Below are 21040 nucleotides of genomic sequence, written 5' to 3'. Positions count from 1 at the left end.
GGACCGGATTCTGTAAGCCAAAGAGCCAATCTTGGTCGGTCAAGATAGCGCGCTCGTGTCCCAAAGGTGTCCGCGTCTCAGTCCTGAGAATTTTGATATTTTCTGGCGTGCAATTGAGCATCCATTCGAGAAAATATGCCAAAATTAGGGTTTCGACGAAACTGAGGAAAACACCATGAGATGATGGAAAATAATTATAAAATAAGGAATAAGGAGGCGTGGGACCGCCGAGGCCAAGGCATGGTCGGCCGGTCGTGACCACGGTCCTGTGGTGCCATTTCCTTAATTTTATAATATTTTTGATGATTTTATGAAGAATTTTAAGAAATTTGATGAATTTAGGGAGTTTCCATGAATTGAAGGAGTTTTCATGAGTTCAAGGAAGCAAAAAATATAAAATAATAAAAATACGGGCGTGCCGGACCGTGGGGGCGTGGCCGGCTAGGGGCCCGGTCCCACGAGTTTTCATAATTTTTTTATATTTTTTAAGTATTTTTCATGATTTGAGGGAATTTTTCCTAATTTGAGAGAAATACCATGAAATCAAGGAATTTGATGAATTCAAGGAAAAATAAAATAAAATAATAAAACAAGGGGCGTGTGGGACCGGCTAGGGCATGGCCGGCCGGCTAGTGGCCCGGTCCCACAAGTTTTCATAATTTTATTTATTATTTGATGATTTGTGCAAAATACCATGAAATCAAGGAGTTTTTTCATGAAATTAGAGAAATAGTAATAATAATAAAATAATGAGGAACCGTGAGGTGTGGGGTCGGCTGGGACCAAGGCATGGACGGTTGGCCAACGGTCACGCCCCACACTTCTTTCCTTAATTTTATATTATTTTTTATGAATTTATGAAAATACCATGAAACCGAGGAGTTTCCTCGAGACGAATGAGATTTGATAAAATGAGAGAATTTTCATCAAATCATGGAAAATAATAAAAATGCATTAAAAATATAAAACTGACGTGGGATTGACCATGACACGGTCGGTCTATCGTGTGTCTGTGCTCCCAGCATCCTGGTCAATATTTTTAATTATTTATTATTTTATTCCCTATTTTGCATAGGTTCATCGTTTAGTTGTATTTTGAAATACTCATTCGTGCGGTGACTGTTAGTGTATCGTCGTTGAATACACTTTCACCATCTGAATCGGGACTTACTTAGAGGTAGCTCGGACACCCGGTTGTTGATTATTTATTAATAATTATGGAATTCAGTGGAGAATAATTCACAAAACTGAGTAATAAGATGTTTATTATTAATTCATAGGATCAGCTGAGGATTCGACTACGAATTCAGAATAATAAAGTGGGCATTACCATTCCATGGGATCGTAGATTCGACCATAGAATCAGAGTAATTAAGATTTATCTATTACCATTTATGAGACCAGTTGTGGATTCGATCATGAAATCGGAGTAACGAGATAATATAGTTATTGTTATTCTATGAGATCAAGCCTGGATTCGATCATAGAATCAGAACAATTGTTTATTGCCATTCCATGGGAACAGTCGTGGATTCGACCATGGAATAGGAGCATTTGTTATTGCCATTCCATGGGATCAGTCGTGGATTCGACCATGGAATAGGAGCAATAATAGATTATTCTGGGAATTCAGTAGTGAATGTCACGGCAGAATTAATCTTAATTAGGAATAATTAACTTTGTGGCTCTATACTAGCAGAGCAAGCTGTCTAGGAGCATTAATTATCCTGATGTGAGCTTATCGGTAAGTCATATCCTTTATATAGTCAGGGTAAACTCGTTGTTTGTTCCTGAAGACGTTATCACTCTATACTAGCAGAGCAAGCTGTCTAGGAGTCGTCCATTTCGTGATACTATATAAAAATAATCATTGAAAGTGTTCAGTATTCATGAGATATGTCGTTGTCCATTCGTGAGACTACATATCTACATGTACTCTGAGAGAAAGTACTCTCCATTGAGAATTCGATGAGAGACCCATGTCTCAATACTCACGTCTGATTGCTGGATCAGAGCTTCGTATAATTACGAGTTTACGATTTTAGCCCTTGTCGAAAATCCACCATCTACATACTCTATCTCCTATATTGAGACATAAGTCGTATTATTATATGGTTTTCGATTATACACATTTGAGATTTCGAGTTGAGTTTAACTCGCTTACATATTTCTCGAAATATGTGTTCGTAAGCTTTCGCTTCAACCAAGTTCATCTTATATTCTTGACGAAAGTCAAAAGATGATCATGTGAAATTGCCAAGTAACATCTTACATGGTTTGTGTGATACAATCATTTGGTGTAGACTTGGAATGTTTCGTTATGATTATTTCAATAACTTAAAAATTTCAACAATCAGATGTGTACTTACTTTGGCATTATCAAGAAACTGGCCCATTCGACAGCTTGATGTTTCTAATGCTTTCTTGCATGGAAGGTTACATGAGAATGTTTATATGAAATAACCTAAGGGTTTTGAAGATCCTATTCATCTGAGTATGTTTGTCACCTAAAGAAATCTTTATATGGTCTCAAACAAGCTCCTAGAGCTTGGTTTGAGAGGTTTAGTGGTTTTCTTACTCGGCATAACTTTGTCAAATTTGTGTGTGATACATCTATGTACATCTACAGGTCTGGATCCAAGATGATTCTTCTTTTATTATATGTAGATGACATCATATTGACAGGTTCATCCTCTGAGTTGCTTACTTCTTTTATATATGTCTTGAGCAAAGAATTTTCTATGAAGGATTCAGGGGATTTGAATTACTTTTTGGGCATTGAATGTCAAAGGACTTCTAGTACTCTCTTATTATCTCAGAAGAAGTATGCTCTTCAATTACTTCAGAAAGCTGATATGCTACATTGTTCTCATGCAACCACACCAGTCATTGTTGATCCAAGAGTGTTTGTCCATCATGGTGTGGTGTTGAGTGATGAAGATGCTACATTATATGGAAGCCTTGTTGGTGGATTGCAGTACTTAACCCTGACTAGACCAGACTTATGTTTTGCTGTGAATTATGTCTGTCAGTTTATGCACATACCAACTTCTCTTCAATTTCAGCTGGTTAAAAGAATTCTACGATATGTGAAAGGCACTGTAAGTTCTGGTGTAACTCTTTCTGCAGGACCTTGTGATATTCTAAAAGCATTCTCAGACTCTGACTGGGCTAGATGTCCTGATACTCTTAAGTCAACTTCAGGTTATTGCATTTTTCTTGGTAATTCATTGATCTCCTGGAATTCAAAGAAGCAGCCAACCATCTCTAGATCTTCTGTTGAAGCCGAGTACAAATCATTAGTTGTTACCAGTGCAGAGATGTTATAGATCTCATATTTGCTTGCATAGTTGGGTATTACTTTGTCTTCTCCATCTACTCCATTTTGTGACAATACTAGTGTTGGTAGTCTAGCTGCAAACCCTGTCTTCCATGCTAGAACCAAGCACATAGAGATTAATTACCATACTATTCGCAATTTGGTGGAGTCTGGCTTTCTACAGGTGTCATATGTTACTTCTAAACATCAAGTTGCTGATATTATGACCAAAGGCTTGGGAGTTCAACTGTTTCTTTTCTTAGCCTCCAAACTTATGTACTTGCAGAACTATAAGTTTGAGGGGGGCTGTTAGAGTAAATGAGTGTATGAGAAATGTAATTTTCTTTATGTTGTTTACTTCTGTTGAGTGTCATGTATTTGGGTGTGTTTAGCTCTTTGCTTTTAGACATCTTTATTAGGGTTGTTTTCTCTTTGTAAGACTTATTCAATTCTAATAACTAAAGACGGCTCTGAACTGTTTCATCTCTTATTACCTAATCTTCCATTATCCGTATCAACACTAGCTTGTCTACTACCAAGCATCAAGTAGGAGAGGAGAGGGGGAACACGTAGATTATATCAGGTCGATGGACTCCTAACTCTTTTAGTTTCAATCAATTAGGGAATTTGAAGAAAGATAAAACTGTCAATGGTGGTGGTGGCGTCAATAATGTTGTTGTTGTTTGTGGCGGTGGAGAAAGATGGTGGTGGTTGTAGCTTCTGTAGATGGTAGTGATGGTAGTTGTATTTACTGTCGGTGGTGATGGTGGTTGTAGCTAACAGTGTGGAGAAAGGAAAGATGGAAGTGCGGAAGAAGATGTTAATGATGGCGTCGATGGGTTTTTCCGGTGGAGAAAGATGATTTCAGGGTCGGTGGAGAAAAAAAGAAGAGATATTATAGATGATTTTTAGGTGGAGTGTAATACACAGAAAAACTATGGATATTTTAGCCAGTTTCAGGTTTAATTTGATCTCTTCCATTTTACCCAACTCAGTATTTTACTCCTCCGGTACAAACAGGTTTCAAAAATTTCGGGGCATTTAACCCGTTTTCTGTTTCATAATAAACGTTGTTATTTTATCAATTATATAACTTCAATTGTTATAATAAGTATTTCAGATCTCTCACTTTAATATTAAGTATTTTCTCCAAACCAATCCATTAATATAGGGGCAATGATAGACATCCCGCGGGTTGAATCTTGCGGGTTATCCCGACAGAAACAAAAAGTGGGATCAGGAAATGATCCGGCTAGTTGGTGGGTTTATGATGGGACCCACTCCATTATTTTTGTCGGGACAATCCGCGAAATCCAACCTGCGGGATGTCTATCATTTCCGTTAATATAGAGGATCGACATACAAACAAAACACAAGCATACACACCCATTCAGCATTGCAAAGTGAAATCAAAAGATTTGAAAGTACATATGCTTAACCAAACGATTAAGGTGGAACTTTTATTCTATAGATATATAGTATTATATATGGCGGACTACGTAGTTTGGGGTTTCTTAGTGATGGTTATAACGACTGTTTTCAGCAGAGCTGAGAACTCACTTCCATGGTGGTTAGTTTGAGGGCATCAATATAAGCCGTTGGATTAGGGATATCTTCATTAACCTTCTCAAACTCTAGAGACCATGTTACCAAGCTCGCAGTTCCAGCTGCACCCTGCTTTGGAACCACATCAAGTTTCACGGCTATAGCTTTATAGTAATTGGCGAGTTCTCCTTCGACCATTTCATGAGTGATCGACCTCTTTTCCTTGTCGAACGCTGTTACTTTTTCCTTGACTATCATTTCCCTTCCCTCTGTATTGATTAACAGTCATAAATCAGTCAATCAATATGCATATGCATGTGCATGCCAAATAAAATAAAATAAATATGTGCACTGGCAAGTGGCACATTCACGGAAAGAGAAGTAAAAATGACTAAAAGAAAATACCATGAATAAGAGGCAAATTTAACAAGCTTTTTGAAAATATATTTCAGGAACCGATAAAAAAACTGACAAATAAAAAAAAAATCCCTATTTGTCCATACTTAACTACACGCAAATAAATTTAACCACGCGCCAATAACTAAGATGTATAATATGTAGGCAAACCCAGGAATTCTACCAAGGAGAAACAAACTATTGTTGGGCGTGCAAGATAGCAAAAATAAACTTTCGAATCTTTAATCTTTAAAATTTTAGGCTTGGAAGACAGTTTGACAGTTGCTTTAAATTAGCTCCTCCCCTGCTCTGCCCTTGTATAAAAGATGGGTGGAATATTTTTTCGCACAAAATCATAAGTAATATAAAAATCTACTGACCGACATCATATTTCCAAAGCTTGATGGAGCCAATGCTAGTTTCATCTCCTTGGATGACTTCAACACTTTTGTATATATTAGGAACACATTTAGGAAGTTGAGTTATATTGTGACTAAACATGCCAAAGAACTTATCGGCACTGCATTTTATTTCAGTTTCAAATCCAAGCTTATGAAGTTGAGCCATTTTTATGAATATCGACTAATTTTGCACTTATAATAATGTATATATATCTACCAAGTTTATATAGAGAGACCGAGAGCGCTACACTGAGAGACTTCAAGTTGTAGAAATATTCTAATCCTAGCTAAATTATTAAATGGACCACCCAACATTGAAGATTGAAAATTCAATTCCTCATCTTTTGGAATGATTTTTTAGGGATCACCATTTTTTTTGAGGGGACCATGATTTTATTAGGCCACCTTCCCTATAATGATAAGGGGTGTCCTAAAACGTTGAAATGACTAACCTATCCTTAACCTAATTTAATTTAAAACCAACCTAATAACCACCTATATATATATAACCACCACCTCCTCCCACCACCACCGCCCACCATCGCCGATTACCACCACCACCACCTCCGATTATCACCACCACCAACCACCGATTACCACCACCACCGCCCACCACCTTCGATTACCACCACCACCTCCGATTATCACCACCACCACCGCCTATTTAAGAAATGTAACAACATCAATGCAATCACAATTAAGTTCTGTTACATGATAATTTTATCGAGTATAAAAGACGCCAGCCGCAGCCTGATTCTGCCATGGAACCACTCTGGAGGTATTTTCCAACAAACCCTTCACTTCAATTTGATTTTGATTGCTTCAATCGAATAGAAATCATCAAAATAGGGTTTTAGTAGGAGTTACAGAGCCATGTTCGGTTAGGCCGATTTTCCAAAAAACCCTAGTTTACTAACCGAACTTCTTGAAAATGAAGAATACGAAGAACAGTTCGGTTCTATTGGATTTAAAACTAAGTCACCGAACTCTCTGTTCGGTTGTTTCGCAAAAAAATTTAAAACTACAAAGTAACCGAACTCCACCCTTAGAACCGAAAAAAAAAAACAAATCCAGTCTAACCGAACTGTGTTGTTGTGGCCACTATGTTGAGTTCCAAAACAACCGACTTAGCCAATAGAGTTCGGTTTTTCGCAAAAAAATTTAAAACTACAAAGTAACCGAACTTAGCCAATAGACGCTGGAACTTCACATTTTTTGTTTGTTTGTTAAGTTCGGTAACTTCACAATTTTATCGCCGAAACCGAACTCAAAGTTCGGTTGGTTAGCTGTTAGGTTCAAGTTTGCGAAAGGACCGAACTTTGTAAACTTATATACTCTTATATTACGTAAAGTTCGGTTAGATCAAAAATGCATGCAGTTTGCGAACCAACCGAACTTTGTACACCAAAGTTCGGTTAGTTGAGAACCAACCGAACATAACGTTGTAACTCCTAGAAATTCTATTATTAGAGAGTTCGGTAACCTGTGTGTTTGGAACAAGTAACTTAACTACGCTTTCAGATGAGTTCGGTTACTTGTTCATCTCACGGGGCAACCGAACTACATCTTCAGATGAGTTCGGTTACTTGTTCTTCATATAAAGTAACCGAATTACAGCTTCAGATGAGTTCGGTTACTTGTTCTTCATATAAAGTAACCGAACTACAGCTTCAGATGAGTTCGGTTACTTGTTCTTCATATAAAGTAACGGAACTGTTCAAAATCCAGTTCAAATCCGGATCATTTTGAAGATTAACAAATATTCTAGGAGAGGATGGAGATGAAGAATCAGATGAGTTTTCATCATTTGAATACTCAAACTTAGTGAATTGGAAAAAAAATCTATTGTCCATGTTTTTCTCCTTCATCTTCTCTAACTCTACTCTCTCAATAATTCTACTCAACTAATAATAAACCCATCTTTTAATTTAATTTCACTAATTGTTTTTAGCTAAATCATTCACTAATCATCACCCAAAATTAATCAGGAGGGTAATTTAGGTATTAAAATAAATATCTAGATAAGGGGTGACCTAGATTTACTTCTAATGTTTTTACCCAAAATAAAATCATGGCCCCCAAAAAAGCCATGGTCCCCAAAAAATCGTTCATCTTTTGCTTGTACTTGGGCCAGGGCATCTTTAAGAGGGAAAGGGAAAAAATGTTCTGAAAGACGAGTTGTCTCTATTTGGTCCCCCAAAATTTATACATCTTCAGAAGATGCACAAAAGAAGCTTGGTAAAATTGAAGTAGAGGATTTCTACCGCTGGTTAGGCGCCTTTGTTGGATGCATTAGTTAGAGAGATTATCCTAACTAGTCGCTCGGCAAGGGAACTGCACAACTGAAATTAGAGATGGATACTCTTTCTTAAATTGGCAGCTCTCTAAATAAAGAAATGTCGTTCGTGCAAGCTTGCACCAATATTCCCACTATCATCTTGCAATGTTTTTCAAATATGTATTTAGTCTTGAGGATTCCTTTTCACACATTTTGCTGTTAGGTTTGTTGTCTACTCTTGGGTCGATGTCTTCGAGCTTGGCCCTCAGATTTTTACTTGAATGTTGAATCACCTTCTTCAAGAATGCTTGCCTTGTTGTGTTGCATATCTCCAAGCTCAGTTAAACAGGGAACTTCATTGGTTAGCTTTGAATACCTTACATTCCACTCTTTTTTTCCCTGGCGAACCCCACAAATATTCTCCCTCAAGTATATTGATCTTACGAAAGAGTAAAATAAAAATATAAATGCGAGCTCCATGAAGTACTCGTAGTAATTAGTACACTTCAATACAACATTCTTTTCCATAGTGATTTTTTCTTTCTGTCCACAGCTTTTCCAGGATTTTATTATTTATTATTTTTGGGTAGAAATGGAGAAATATTATTAGAGCTGTACAAGATCCACAAGAAGGTAAAAAAAGTAAAAAATTGCAAACATCCCATTTTAGAACAGGAAGAGAGACTTGAGCACCTAGTAACATGAACACAATTCTTCCACACAGATTTATCCCAACTGACCTTTGGGAAGGATTCTCTAAGGATCCACAGTCCCAACCATTATGAATTTCGCCCAATCATGCTCAGAATTTTGAAATGGTCGACAAGAGTTTCAATAATAAAGTTTTATTCGCCACTTCTAGCCTACTCTACCAGCCCACCTTCATTTTGAAGCAAAAATTGCTCAGACCAATAGGTCTGAACTGAGGCTTTTCTATCCCCTTCAAATTTTCGAATCAACCTTAAAAAGTTTGAACTCATACCTCTTGGGAGAAATTGGTGTCTCCAACAATGTTGCACATCTGAAACAAGATCACCAGCTAAAATATCAGCATTTCCTACAGAACATCCCAGAGAATCCATCAGTACGCCTAGGGACTAATTTCGAGGGACTTTGCAGGTTAATAAGATGCAAGTATGCACCTGGATGTCTGAATGCAGAGCATGCTGAATGTGACGGCTTACTAGACGCAGTGAAATGGGCAAGAGCTCTATCTCGTATGTTTTCAGCTTGACACAAAATCAGTAGTGAAGGCAGTCAATCATGATATATCCGATCTTTCCTGGCAAAATCATAGTATCATTCAAGATGCTAAAGCTATCTTAAGACGTTTACCAAATTGGAACTGTAGTTCTATTAGTAGGTTACTTAATAAGCCAGCTGATTTATTAGCTAGGCAAGCGAGATTCTTTTTTCATTTCTAAAATATGGAACTCATACCTTGAAACTTGGTAAGAGAAAACAATGTAATAACTTATCTTTCATAAGGCTACTGAGTTTCCAGCTTAGCTTCCTTGTCTTTCTTCTGGTTCTTTTCATTAGCTTTAGATGTCTTTCTTCTGGTTCTTTTCATTAGCTTTAGAGGGAAGGTTTTCCAGGTTATCAGGAACACTTTCAGATGAAGATGCCTTAGTATTTGTGCTGGATTTTCCTTTTTCATGTATGATCCTACCTCAGTGCCAGGTTTAGCACCAATACTGTCATCAAAACTTCATTTAACCTGACTATAAGTGCCAGAATCATGGTGACCTTGTAGCTTCTTGATTCACTACATGGTACTCCTTAATCTTCCCTGGACCAGCAGATATTGAAAGAATGAAGGTTCTGTTTGCTTCTCCATTCGATCAAAGATATCCTACAGTTGTGGTGCATGAAAGAACTGCACGAGTCAGAACTCAGACGAGGGAACATAAACAAACGCAAAACATATTACACGATGTTACACAGAACCTCAGATGGTTTATAGCTGTTCAGAAACAATTATTGCTCTTGCATATGAATTAGGTATGCAATAAGGTCATTGGATCATCTTTGTGGTTATCACTTAACAAAACTCTTAATTTTATCCAGATATAGAGGGCATGAGATCATCAATGCGGATAATGATCTTCCATTTAACTACTATGAGCTCCCAGTCGTTTCTGGGAGATCTGTCTATAGTCTCTTATGATAATTTCACCAAATAACAAGGGGTTAAAACAGAAGCAGATAACTACCTTGCAGTTCCTTAAACCTCGGAACATAACTCTATTTTGATAAATACATTGCTCAACACGCTTGAATCCTGCAAAATGATTGTGTTCGTAGCCAGTAAAGCAAGATTTTGAGAGTCAATATATTTATATTTGATAGCACTACTGATTACCACAAATCTATCCAAAAGTTTAGAAGCACACCTTAAGGGCTCTTTGAACAGGTGGACAAAGTGGCAAAAGCATTGAAGCATCTTGAGAACCAACAAATGGAGGTAAAACTGAGAGAGAATAAATCCCGTTATAAGTATTGTATCATCAGAGAAGCAGAACAATATATAGCTTCACTAATGCTCCCTAAGATTTTATAGAACTTTAGAAATAGACAGATTAACATGTGGAAACGTGAGATAAAGAAGACCAATGATATTAAATGAGAAGGTACCAGCTTTACGTTCAACAGCATTCACTGCAGCGGCATCCAACTTCCCAATTCCTGATGGATGAAGAAAAACTGTATTTCGGGATATCTGAACTACATTGAGGTAAACAAACACAGCCTTAAAGACGATTCCAACAACACAGAAGATTATCAAATGCAGATTTAATAGAAATTTAGAAATAGTAGTTTAACATGTGGGGAAATGAGACAAAATAAGAACAGAGGTAATAAAATGGGAAGGTACCAGCTTTTCTGTTCAATTGCATCCTCTGCAGCAGCATCCAACATCTCGATCATTGATGGATGAACAAAAACTGTATCCAGGGTTTACTTTGCGATATCTGGGCAATATTGGGGTAAAAAACGCAACCTTAAAGGCGATTCCCAGAATACAAAAGTAATAGAATGCTAAATAAACTGTATCCAGGGTTTACTTTAGAAGAATAAATACCTGCAATTACTGCTTAGGCTGACAAATTGCGAGCTAGCAGCTGACAAGTGAATTCTGAAATGCAAGATAAAGTTAGATAGAAAACAGATGGTATGAAAAATCTGCAAATGCAACTTAGTGAGCTTTCAAGAAGGAAAAAACTATCCATTGTTACTTACTGATTGTAAATGAAACTGGAAAAGGCAATTATCATCGTTGGCTTCTATGGATGTACAGCTGACACTTCAAGGGTGTAAAACAACACAAACCCCAGACTGTAATATGTTGTGCTATTGACTCACTCCCAAACAAGAAAGAATATTCTTTCAGAAAATATTCAACTCATTACAAATTTCTATACACAGAAATGTTTGTTTTACCACATCTGATAAGTCATAAGAATCTTACATAAAAAACAAAGAAAACAGTTGTGGCAAGTGATGTCGCTTCTCGCGATTAGGATAACCGCTAGATTCTGAAGATCTCAATAAGCTATCACTACAAGTGACAAAATGTACACTGAAAATGGACAAAGTAAGCAGAGTACCAACTAATAAAACATAAATTTACCTTTGGTACCCAGTGCGAGGTTTTAAATTGGTATATTTAGCTTTAGTCATCCTCGTTGTGGCTGCTCTTACTAGCTCCTGTTTTTATTGGTGAATTCTGCACTTTAGTTTTTGTCTTTTTGATTCCTTTTGTTAGTTTTATACACTATGCATCGTGGCAATCAGCTCTTAAATCTTAATGAATCTATCGCAGCACTGGTTAAACCAGTAAGAAAAAACAAATCATCTAAACAAGGACTAGAAAATACAAATCAGCTAAACTAGGGTAGAGTTATCGACTATTTAGAGCAACTGGTGAGAATCCGGTGTAGCGGACAAACATCAACTCTCCAGGTGGCGCTGTGGGAACTCGCAAAGAAAACCTGATCTATTGTGATAGAAAGTAGCTGGTCTCAAGGCTCCTTGAACTCTTAAAAGCCTCCCAATCCATACTAGAATCTGAGCCAACAACAAATTAAGAACTATATATAAACTAATAACAGCAGAAACCAGTACATTTTTACGAAGGAGGCTGAACCCAATCAAGCTCTTGCGGTTTAGACTTCAACCAATTTGGTTCAATATAAGTGCAGTTTGAGAACCAGCCCTCTGTATCATAAAAGTTGATCGCAGAATGCTGTTCTCCAGAAGATTGATAATTGCCTGTTTCAAGAGAATAGACTAAAACACCGTCGCCATTCAGACATAATCTAGGGAAATAAATTCTGTTACTCATGCGACTATTTGGAGCAATCGCTGAGAAACATGAGATGTAGCTGATGAACAACATGTACTTTCCTAGATTTTCAACTCTAACCCAATCCATCTTGGAGAAATCCAACTTAAAAACTCCAAACAAAGTTTCATGACGTCCTAATTTCACTGATAAAAGCTCTCCTCCACACTCCACCAAGAAGTTTGGATATACAGCACTAAATTGTGGATGAGGTTTCTCAAGAACTTTCCAACTATTATCCTCTATGTTAAATACTCCTAAAGTTCCGTTATAATCTAGGCAGTAGAAAACCCCTTTGCAGAAAACTGGAGTGTTAAGTAGTGGGAAGTACTTATCACGATCAGTATTAGGAAAGACATACTCACTCCAAAATGCTTCTCCCTTTCTTATGAAGCAGACAGCGACTTCGTCGCCTCCCTTTGCTTCGATGCTGAAAACTACACAGTCCAATGAAGTTGGTAAGGATGAGAATGAGATACCTGAAAAGCTATAATCAAATGGCAATTCTGGAAGTTTGATGGCCTCTCTTGTGAAGGGATTGTAAAAGAATGATAAAGTCTCTTGACTTGGAACAGACATCAATAGCCAACCTCCCTTTTGAAAACGAACTGTAGCACCTACTAGATCAGAGTGGTTCATGAGGTAGTTCTCATTTTCATGCATCGGGTTTATAAAGTTGAAGGTGGTGCGACTATGATCTCTGGAAAACATCAGCCATGGAGATATATGTGTGCTTCTAGAAGTAGAAGACGATCTAACCTTTTCCATGGGAATTATTGCTCGATTTGACAGACTGCACGAAAATGGATGCAATCCAATCGATGAAGATAACTTGCTATAGACTCCACCATTTCCTCGAGAAGGATATCCCACGGACATGCTTTCTCTAAATCTCCTCCATAGTCTTCTCCTCCTTGTTTCCCATTCACTCCCTTCATTATGCTCTTCTTTGATCCATCTCCACCCACCATTTCTTTCTCTCTTTTTCGTCCATTAGGCACCATAATCCAATTTGGATAGAACCATGGTGTTGGCAGCTTTAAACACGGCAAGATAACTGAATTAGCGGTACTCTCGACTTCAAATTTGTACAGACTCTGATCCTCAGGAAGTGTATAATATAAACAACCCCTTTCAAGGCCCACCTCGGCTGCAGAACAACAAGCTGTGGTGCTGCTACCAATAAATAGAACATGATCACCTAAACAATTCACCACATCCTACTGCATTGCAGAAAAATCCAACTTCATCACAGCTATTTGGATGACTACCTTATTCTGTGCCCTTTGATTGTAACGTATAGTAACATAAAAGAGGTCTTCGGACGTTCCCACAAAATAATATCTCAGAGAACATGTCTCCCATCCTCCTACTAACTGATAAGTAACAACCATAGGTACTTGAAGCATCTTCATAGGAAGTTGTGTAATGCCATCATCCTTATTCCCAAGTTTCTGTTTATCGATCTCAAAGTGCTGATCTTCAAAGCACATTACATACAGCTTACCTTTAAAACAATGAAGAGATACCATTTTCCCATGTGGGTATAATGTCTAAAGCCAACTTTTTTATTCTCCATTGCTTATCCCCCGGACGACAATGTAAAAAGACATGATCAGCACTTTTATGGTCAGATGAGAACAGGAACAAAATCATTGAATCACCATCTTCAGGAGGAGATGACAAAACACAATCATGAATAGAGACAGATGAGGATTCCAACCAGTGCTGCAAAGAAGGTAACTGAATGGTCTCCAAAGTTGCAGGATTCCAAAGAAAACAATCGCCAAATTCATAATCAGGGGTGTAATCATATCCACTATTGTCACATAGAACAATTAACCAACCTTGATGACAAGGTTTCTGCCAAAATATTTTTGCAATCAACTCAGGTATGGATTTTCTAGTGCTTTTCTCATGAGGTTCACAGATATTATAAAAAGCATGATTTTGACTACCTTTTCCATAAGGGATTACAAGCCATGGTGCTGTCAGTGTTAATGGAGGGCGTCTTCTTTCAGTTCTCTTCATAAGGTTTATATCAACTGACGCTGCTAGTGCTACTTTTTCATCCATGAAAAACAGACAGTGTGATAATACCCTAATCTAGAGCGAAAGTGAGGGGTCTTTGAAAATGAAACTCTGAAGCAACTAGGGCAAACTATAAACTTTGATTAAAATTCTTACCTTTTTGAAAAATCGCCATGGGAAGAGGAAGAGAGAGATGGAGAAGTCTGTAAATCTGAAATTGAGAGAGGGGAAACAGGTCTCACAGCTCAGAGACCTTCAATTTCTATCGAAACTCCAACATTAATAGCGAAAATGCGTTCCTTATTTTTGGTTTCCTCTCCTGTAGAAAATCAAAGCAGCTTCTTGTCTTTCAGAATCAAAGTTGGAAGTACACTAGGCTGTTTTCACTTGGAGTAATAATACACAATTTAGTATTGCACCCAATCCTTTGTTTTTGGGGGTGGGTGGTGTTTTGGCTATAAACAAGTTGTAACATCCAAAATGCTTTGGAAGCTAGAATTTGGAGCAAGAGTGTGTTTGGGTGCATTCACAGTTGATACCTACTGGGTTGTAAGGCTCGGGATTCTTTTGCTAAAAACCCTTATTTGGAAAAAAAAAAAAAAAGGCTAGTGATGCTGATTGTGTTAGGGTGTACCTAGAAAAGTTTGGATGTCCCTCTGGAAGTCGCTTTTTGACTTCTGAAAACAGAAAAATCAGAAGTTGGTTCAGGTACACAATTTAGAATGATTTCTGGTATTTAAACATGCTTTGCTTCACAAAAAAGTGAATTTTTGTTTTCCCGGAAGTCATACTGAAATTTTATACTCAAATGAACTTTTTGTTTTTTGACTTCTAAAAATCGAAAATCTACTCCTGGATGTGTATGTTCAAAAGTGCCATATCCAATTGCTCAAGCACGGTAACCTAAAAACCAAATTCTTTCGCTTATCCACTTTAGTTTGTAGACGCCGGAGTATAATTACTTGTCTTCAAGATGACGATGAAAATTGGATCGTTAAAGAAGAAGACCTTGCAATCTCATCACTAAGTCTTCAAGCAGTTTTATTCTTTTAATAATTCCGACATTTCTTCTTGAGATTTTAATAAACATATTCCTTGTGTTATTAGTAAAAAGGATAATAAATTTTTTACTCGACCAGTTACCGATAAGGAAGTTTTGGATTATATCAATGCTTTCTTAAAGATTCGTGGCAGGATGGGCTTTAATCCTTTTTTTTGGCATATTATTGGGCCTTCTGTTTTAAAAATTGTTAGGGAATTCTTATGTCATGATATCTTCAATCTTGACACCGACAATACTTGTATAACCTTGATTCCCAAAACTCAAAATCCCCCTCATATAAAGAATTTTCGTCCTAATAGTCTGTGTAACTTTTGTTACAAGATTATCTTTAAGATTTTGGCTAACAAAAATTTATCTTCCTAGATCTATTTCTCAGAGATAAATGTTTTTGCCAAAGATACATTAATTTTTGATTTTATCCTTCTGACTAGTGAAATCTTTCATTCCTTCCGGTAAAAAACTGATTCCTTTTGAGTGTGATTTTATTTCAAAACTTATATTGCTCTGGGTTAAGCTCTGTTTGGATCAATTAGTGAAAAGTATGTATTACTTCGACTGGTGATTCCGGGAAAGTTACTGGGCTTGAAATTACTTGGTTTAGTGAAGAAATTGGTAAAGGCCAGAAATTGGAACATATAGATTCCACTCGTTCTCGTCCTTCGCGTCAGGGCCTGTCCCTCAGTGTGGAATCTAGAAGCCACTGCACTGATTTCAAATTCGGACAATCTGACTTGATCTAAAGCTTCTAGAACTTCTTTTTGTGCATGCATATTAGAGCTTCGATTTCTTCAGTTAAAGAGGATTTCAGAAAAGAGAGAATCAAAAGACGTTTTTCCAGAACGAAGAAGAATATAGTCTGACTATGATCATATTGTGATTTTTAAACTACTGAAACCGATGTTTATGCTTCTGTGTGCCATGTATGTAGATTCATACAAACATTTTAACATCAATAACTAATTGAGACTTATTAACTCCCGTTCTAATCATTTGTTCAAATTTGAGAAACTTAGCTAACCTACTAACGGGTGTGTAGGTCGTGACGCGCCTCGAGACGGCCGTTTTCTATCCCCTGCCGGTGGGGAATCCGTTCTCGGGTCGTATGTGGTCCTAGTAAGAGATTTTTTCTCTTTAGGTGTATCATACAAAGAGACCCTGTGTCCATATATATTTTCATAACGTATCTAGAGATTCTCAGCAAATTAATAAACCATGGGATTAAAAAATAAATTTGGTAAACAATAATATTATTAAGGGATTGATAGTTTGTAAAGGAGTTCCAATGGTAACACATAGTTTTTATGCCGATGATAGCCTGATTTTTTTGGAAGCAAGTTTGCATAATGTTAAAGGGATCAAAAAAATTATGGACATGTTTTCTCAATGCTCTGGACATGTTTTCTCAATGCTCTGGTCAATCTATTAATAATTATAAATCTTTTGTGGTTTTTTCTAGAAAATTTTCAAAAAGGTTGGCAAAATCTTGTGTAGAGGCAAATGAAATTAAGTGAGAGGCATATAATTTTTTTAGGTATTATTATTCGATGGGATAGACTTAAAAGTGATGAATCTATTGAATCTTTTACGAAGGTTACGAATAGATTGGAAGCTTGGAAGCTTAAATTGAATTTTTCCAATATAGATATTTTGGTTAAGTCAGTGATGGACCCTTCTTCAAACTATCTTATAAGTATTATGAAGATTCCTAACTAATCAAAAACTGTCGTACGAATTACAGAAATGAGCGAAATCATGTTGAAAATATTTAAAAGCACGAATATTTTAAGCAAATTGTCAGTGATGGCACGAATTTTAAGCAAACAATTTAAAACGGAATTCTGATAACAAATGTTGGTAAGTTTTGTAACTTGGAGGAGGAATATATATAATATGTATTTATTAGTTCTAAGTTCACATGGGAGATATGAAATTATTTTATATCATCTTTCATGGTCCAATGGGGTTTTTCAAGCACGAAAATTGTCAGTGATGGCACGAATTTTAAGCAAATATTTTAAAGCGTCATTCTGATAACAAATGTTGGTAAGTTTTTTAACTTGGAGGAGGAATATGTATAATATATATTTATTAGTTCTAAGTTCGCATGGGAGATATGAAATTATTTTATATCATCTTTCATGGTCCAGTGGGGTTTTTCAAGCTCAATTCAGGATAATTTCATAGTTTGAAGGCATAATTAAATGAACGAGTGAGAACAAGAATATTTGGAGAATTTTTCTTTTATTTTCTGTTGGATTATTCGAAAGGAATTTAATAAGATTGCTTTGGAGGAAGTTCCAAAACTAGAAAGAAAATCATTGATTGTACCAAGCTTACCATTATTTTATAATATTCTAGTTTAGATGTTTTAAAAAAAAAATCAACTGATCATGTTCTTTTCAGTAAGAAATCTTTCACTAGATAACAATTTTGTAAAAAATGTTGAAGTTTTCTTTTAATATACTAACCTTTTCTATTGAAAGAATAAAAAATCCAAGACAATCAAGTTTCAAATTTGACTGCTTAGCCAAATTCATAATTAATATCGATAACTTTTAAGATATAGGCATTCACCATTTAAGTTGGAAGGAGACTTTATGGTTTTCAATGTTAATTGTGACACCAAGTCGTAGCTTAAATTGTAGAATTAGCTAATTTTGTTATTATATTATTGCATAGCCCAGAGCAACTACAACACTTGGTTGGACTTGGAGATCAGATCACCAAACCTTGTAATTAGCTTGCGTCATAAGTTCAGTGTAAAATGACATATGATATCATAAAATAAATAAATATTCTTTTCAGGTTTTTATGTTATGCATCTATTTATTTGTTTTTAGAAAATTCTCAAAGAATTATTAATAATAAAAAAATGCATATATACGTATTTACTTGTTAGAGAACTTGTTATATGTTTCGAGCCACGTCTTTTACTTAAGATTCGGAAGTGCCCAACATAAATTGTACGGACTTACCGATAAAAAAAATAATCGAATAGTATTATTTGCTCAAAATATGAAATATTGAAGAAGAAAAGGAGAAAAAAATATTAATATGAGCCACATATAATTCCAGTGTTAGCAAAAACATAAACAAATAAATCAATCACCAAGTATATAACAATAACACTAACACCGCAACACCACTTCGTTTTTTATATCAATTTATTTTTAAAGAAAAAGATGATAAATATCAAAAATAAATTTCAGGTTTTTAGTAAGATTTCTAAAATAATTGTTGCCTAATAATTTTAAAATCACATCCACTACTTATAATTTTAAACCACATCCACTGCTTGCACTTAGAAACAATGATAGGATACTAAGACCCCTCATGGGAATTCAACATACATGCCATATTTATACTTTCATCCTTATTTTCTTTAATTGGTTTCTCAACATACACTGAAACTCTGTCTTTCTTTCTTCGATTGATGAACTATTCGTCTCAACACTAGCCTATCTACTACCAAGTATCAAGTAGGAGAGGGGGAACATGTATATTAGATCAGGCTGATGGACCATGTAGAAGAATCTAAACCGTTGATGCTAAATCTAACATCATATAAGAGTAAAATGAGGAAATAGGTTGATGGAGGGAGATTTATGGAAAATAAATCCATTATATTATTTATTTATATATATATATATATTGTTTAATTAAAATTCAGATTTATTAATGAGGGTAATTTTGAAATAGTCTAGAAGTATATTTTAACAATTTTAATAAGTTAGGAAAGTTGCTTAAAGGTAGTAGATACCTTGGAAAACAAGTTTTTGACATTTCCCTTAAGTTTAGAATTTGTTTAGGGGAGTTATATCTATATAAGGGGCTCCAAAAACGAGAATTATGAGACTCTTTTGATACTTAAAATTATTTTATTATTGTTAAACTTTGTTTAACTTCATTGTGATTTTTATTTTTAGTCGGGTAAAACCTGAGGTCAAAATAATCATCATATCCATAGTTGTGAGTCTTCAGAGTTGCGAGGTATGGATAATCACTGTTTATAGTCGTTATTCTTCGGAATAATTTGAGTTCTAAACAATCTATCGGTTACTTTCAATATTTTTGTTCCGCCGCGATACTATCATCTTTTTTAAATGCTTCTGATTTGCGTCACCTTTTTATGAATAAACATAATTCCATTACCTGCTTGTTCCAATAAGCATTCAAACACGACATGCACCACAATTGTGGTAGACCTAGTGGAGAAGTTAACTGCCTAGTATCCCTTTGTTGCATAGTTAGGTTTCTCAATAAAATTATTGCATAGTTGGGTTTCTTAGTATAAGGTGTGTAGAAGATTGATTCTTGAAAAGGTTCAGCTGAGAGTTTATCAAGTTTATGGTAGTCTGGTTTTGTATCTTGGTAACACTTTGGACACCTTGCCTTCCAGATCTACCAACATATCACATCATAGGTCCCTGTTAAGTTTAAAGAGGCTGTAGGAATCATTACATTGAGGAGAATCCAATCATTTATCCAAGTACCCTCTCTAGTTTGACCATCTCTAGGAACTACAACCACACTGCCCTACTAAAGCTACAATCACAAAGGGTGTGCCTCGGTGACTCTATTTCGTTATTACACATGGTGCATGTAGGTAGGTGGGATGTCACTTATCCAAGCACCGAGTTTTCTAACCACTGTAAACATGTCATAGTAGCATTTCGTGGCTACATATTAAGGAAGCGTTGTTTTGTTGGGTTTTTCAGACTCTAGAGGCAGCCCAGGAAGCCAAAGCCTCAGTATGTACCAAAGAACAATGTGGTGGTTGTTCGTCTTGCAAGGTAGGGTGAGGAACGCGACAATGAAGAAAGTGAAAATGATTACAATAGGCAAGCAACAGGTGATGCAAGGCAGTGTGAGGAAGGAGACAATGAGGAAAGTGAAAATGATGACAATAGGTGATGCTTGAAGAGATGGGATAAAACCGAAAGGGAAAAAAATATTGCTCTGTTTCTATCCATGGTTAAGAGTTAAAGACTTGTATTTGGTTCTTATTCTGGATATGTGATTTTGAATATCGTGGAACTTGGTTAGAGGTTGGATAACTAATATGAAGAAGTAAATCTTTTGATTATCTATTTTTTTTGGTTGTCTGTTTTTTAATGTTTTTTTCTTGATGATCTACTATGCACAGGGGTAAAGTATGGTTGGACTATCATTCTTAATCCTCGTTGGAGATCAGAATATTTCTAATATATATATATATATATCATAAATTCCTATAACTAGAATTCCTAAATCTTTTTCTAAAAGATGCACTTATACATGTATGTATAACCCTAGAAAAGATAAGATTTGCTCATGATAATAGGCCTGATAAAAATGTGCCTATTATGTGATGTTTGAGGATCCCGCCAAACCTAAATTAAAATACTTAGACAATCATATCATGTAAATTCAAAATTATTCAAAACATAATCAAGATTTTGGTAACAATCTAGTTTGTTACTTCATTATTTTATTTTTGTTGCTAATATAAGTTTCTGTTACCAACAATTACCCAAAATCATTACAAAAGGATAACCAAGATCGGTTTTGCAATCAACCACAAATAAAAGTATGGTTCAATTTGACATTTCATTCTAGTTAAAAATCTAGGTCTTTTCCAAAACTAGAACTTGACTACCCTATAACAAAACACATTTTT

The 21040-nt window shown here is 35.9% G+C and overlaps 3 protein-coding genes across 3 annotated transcripts; 1 reads left to right on the top strand and 2 right to left on the bottom strand.

Annotated features, from left to right (window-relative positions):
* Nucleotides 1–2615: 2615 nt before the first annotated feature.
* Nucleotides 2616–3329, top strand: LOC113279258 (uncharacterized mitochondrial protein AtMg00810-like). Its single transcript, XM_026527959.1, has one exon. The coding sequence runs from the start codon at nt 2616–2618 to the stop codon at nt 3327–3329; it is 714 nt and encodes a 237-aa protein (XP_026383744.1).
* A 1289-nt stretch (nt 3330–4618) lies between these two features.
* On the bottom strand, nt 4619–5844 carry LOC113282110 (major latex protein 15-like). Its single transcript, XM_026531045.1, has 2 exons — nt 5641–5844; nt 4619–5133 (listed from the first exon to the last, which is right to left on the bottom strand). Exons 1-2 carry the CDS (start codon nt 5825–5827, stop codon nt 4859–4861), a joined length of 462 nt encoding a protein of 153 aa, XP_026386830.1. The 5' UTR covers nt 5828–5844; the 3' UTR covers nt 4619–4858.
* A 2625-nt stretch (nt 5845–8469) lies between these two features.
* LOC113282109 (F-box/kelch-repeat protein At1g57790-like) lies at nt 8470–14731 on the bottom strand. The gene is made up of 9 exons (XM_026531043.1): nt 12068–14731; nt 11183–12003; nt 11025–11078; nt 10818–10914; nt 10577–10666; nt 10336–10412; nt 10156–10223; nt 9082–9794; nt 8470–8996 (listed from the first exon to the last, which is right to left on the bottom strand). The coding sequence occupies exon 1, from the start codon at nt 13164–13166 to the stop codon at nt 12072–12074; it is 1095 nt and encodes a 364-aa protein (XP_026386828.1). The 5' UTR covers nt 13167–14731; the 3' UTR covers nt 8470–8996; nt 9082–9794; nt 10156–10223; nt 10336–10412; nt 10577–10666; nt 10818–10914; nt 11025–11078; nt 11183–12003; nt 12068–12071.
* Between the last annotated feature and the right edge of the window lie 6309 nt (nt 14732–21040).

Source organism: Papaver somniferum, chromosome 5, assembly GCF_003573695.1.
Source record: "Papaver somniferum cultivar HN1 chromosome 5, ASM357369v1, whole genome shotgun sequence".
Lineage (NCBI taxonomy): Eukaryota > Viridiplantae > Streptophyta > Magnoliopsida > Ranunculales > Papaveraceae > Papaver > Papaver somniferum.
The sequence above is the reverse complement of the archived record's forward strand: the minus strand, read 5'-3'. Positions and strand labels throughout refer to the sequence as shown.

Excerpts from the sequence above, each read along its gene's own strand:
- LOC113282110 (XM_026531045.1), bottom strand. The coding sequence starts at position 5,827 with ATGGCTCAACTTCATAAGCTTGGATTTGAAACTGAAATAAAATGCAGT. Across the intron at positions 5,134-5,640 it reads GCTTTGGAAATATGATGTCG|AGGGAAGGGAAATGATAGTC; the intron begins GTCAGTAGATTT and ends TAATCAATACAG.
- LOC113282109 (XM_026531043.1), bottom strand. The coding sequence starts at position 13,166 with ATGTCCGTGGGATATCCTTCTCGAGGAAATGGTGGAGTCTATAGCAAG.
- LOC113279258 (XM_026527959.1), top strand. The coding sequence starts at position 2,616 with ATGTACATCTACAGGTCTGGATCCAAGATGATTCTTCTTTTATTATAT.